At 50.6% G+C, this 1,841-nt stretch overlaps 1 protein-coding gene across 1 annotated transcript in view; it reads left to right on the top strand.

Moving 5' to 3' along the window:
• The window catches only part of PLA2G1B (phospholipase A2 group IB), a 12,918-nt gene that overhangs the window by 6,043 nt on the left and 5,034 nt on the right, over nt 1-1,841 (top strand). Inside the window, exon 4 of the mRNA XM_006770343.2 lies at nt 501-628. Coding sequence (XP_006770406.1) covers nt 501-628 — 128 coding nt within the window. The remainder of the gene's footprint in view (nt 1-500; nt 629-1,841) is intronic.

Raw genomic sequence — 1,841 nt, 5'->3', positions numbered from 1 at the left:
ACAAGTGAGTGGTTGATCGGCCGGGGGCTGGGGGGCCGGGGAGGGCGCGGGGGGCACGACCCAGGGACCCCCACGAGGAAGCACAGGCAGGGGACTGCAGACTTGCTAAGGAAACACATGTTCACCTGCCGTCATGTCAGCAAATGGTCAGGGGGACTCCACATGCAGCGCCCGGTGTTGGGGGTGGGACGCGGATGCGGGGACGTGAGGTGGTGGGTGCGGCTGCCCTCTAGTGGCGGGACGTTGCCACACACGCCGTCACAGCCACGACTCGATGGGCGTCTTCAGAATATATGATCCGACCGTATTCCTGCAACCACCTTTTAAATGGCCTTCAATACACATGAGAAACGGCCTTAAACTTCTTCAAGCCACAAACCCGAAATCCCCCGGCGCCTGTCGGCTAAAACACCCCCACCTGCTCCTGAGAGAGCAGACCCGGGCGGACCTGCTGCCCCGCACCTGCTCCTGCCTCAGCCCTTCCCCCCCTCCACCCCCAGGTGCTGCCAGACCCACGACCGCTGCTACGACCAAGCCAAGAAGCTGGACTCCTGCAAATTCCTCCTGGACAACCCCTACACCAAGAGCTACTCCTACAAGTGCTCGGGCTCGGAGATCGTCTGCAACAGTACGTGCACCCCTCCTTGGCTTTGGGCCCTCAGCCGGCAGCAGGGACGTAATAGTGCCAATAGCTACCATTTACTGATCAATGACTCGGTGCCAGGCACTGTACCATGGTGATCCCCATTTTACAGATGAGGAAACTAAGGCTCGTAAAGAGTGGTGTTTGGTTGTTGAACTCAGGCCTGTGGGACTCAAACGCCTCTGCTCTTACCTGCCATGTTATACTGTTTTATTATTTCATAAAAGAGCCCAGAACTAGCATTGATTCGGTTCTCATTACCCGCCAGGTGCTAGGTGAGGCGTGTGTGTGTGAGTGTGAGGTAGGTTTTATTAGCCCCGTTTTCCAGGTCAGGAAGCTGACGCTCAAAAACAGTCACTTGTCCAGAAACCACACAGCTTGTCCGTGGCAGCTAGCATTCGCTTCCCGCTGCTTTCTTTCCTCAAAGTCTCTGGTTTTAACCAGTAAGTGGCGCAGCCCTCGGGATGAAATGTGTCCCTCCATGAAGAGCAGACAGATGAAAGGTGCTGTTGCTACTGTACAAACAGCAGCAGAATAACCATAATCCCAGCCCAAAAGTGCCACGAAAAAAAGTTCTCCAGAACCCACCACCTTCAGGAGTGACGCGTCATGCCTCCAGTTCATCTCTCTGAATTGTGGGACCAAACCCTCAACCGTGGCATTTGGGGACAACGCGATAACCAACTGAACTGGCTTCCACTTCCTATTGCAGAGATAGAAAGTAAAGAAAAAACTTAAATATACTAGATGTTGGTAAGTATTGTAGAGGAGATAAAGCAGAGAGGGAAGATAGAGAATGGCGGAGAGATGGAGGGAATGTGTATGATTTAAAAGAACGTGGTGAGGGAGACCTCACTGAGAAAGACATCTGCAGAATGACCTGGAATGAGGGCGTGACCCACTGCTGGGAAGTGTTTCAAAGGACTTGGGATAAGGGTTAGGGGTCTAAGCCTACCCACAATTCATTTGTGGTTTTTAAAGGAAAGGAGCAGAAAGAAACAAAACTTTAATAAAATGATTGAAGGTAAGGTAAGCAGAGATACACAGTTAATTTATGGATAGTAGAGGTCAAATGCATTTTAAATGTTATCCGTGCTGTTTCTTTTGGTTATAAAAGTAAAGAAGGCCAAAGTAATATAATTTCAGAAATATATGTCATGGAAAGTGGAAGATACCTATAATCCTACTACCTATAGAT

Source organism: Myotis davidii, unplaced genomic scaffold (assembly GCF_000327345.1).
Source record: "Myotis davidii unplaced genomic scaffold, ASM32734v1 scaffold803, whole genome shotgun sequence".
In the NCBI taxonomy this organism is placed as follows: domain Eukaryota; kingdom Metazoa; phylum Chordata; class Mammalia; order Chiroptera; family Vespertilionidae; genus Myotis; species Myotis davidii.
Note: the sequence above shows the minus strand (reverse complement) of the source record. Positions and strands in the feature narration are given on the sequence as shown.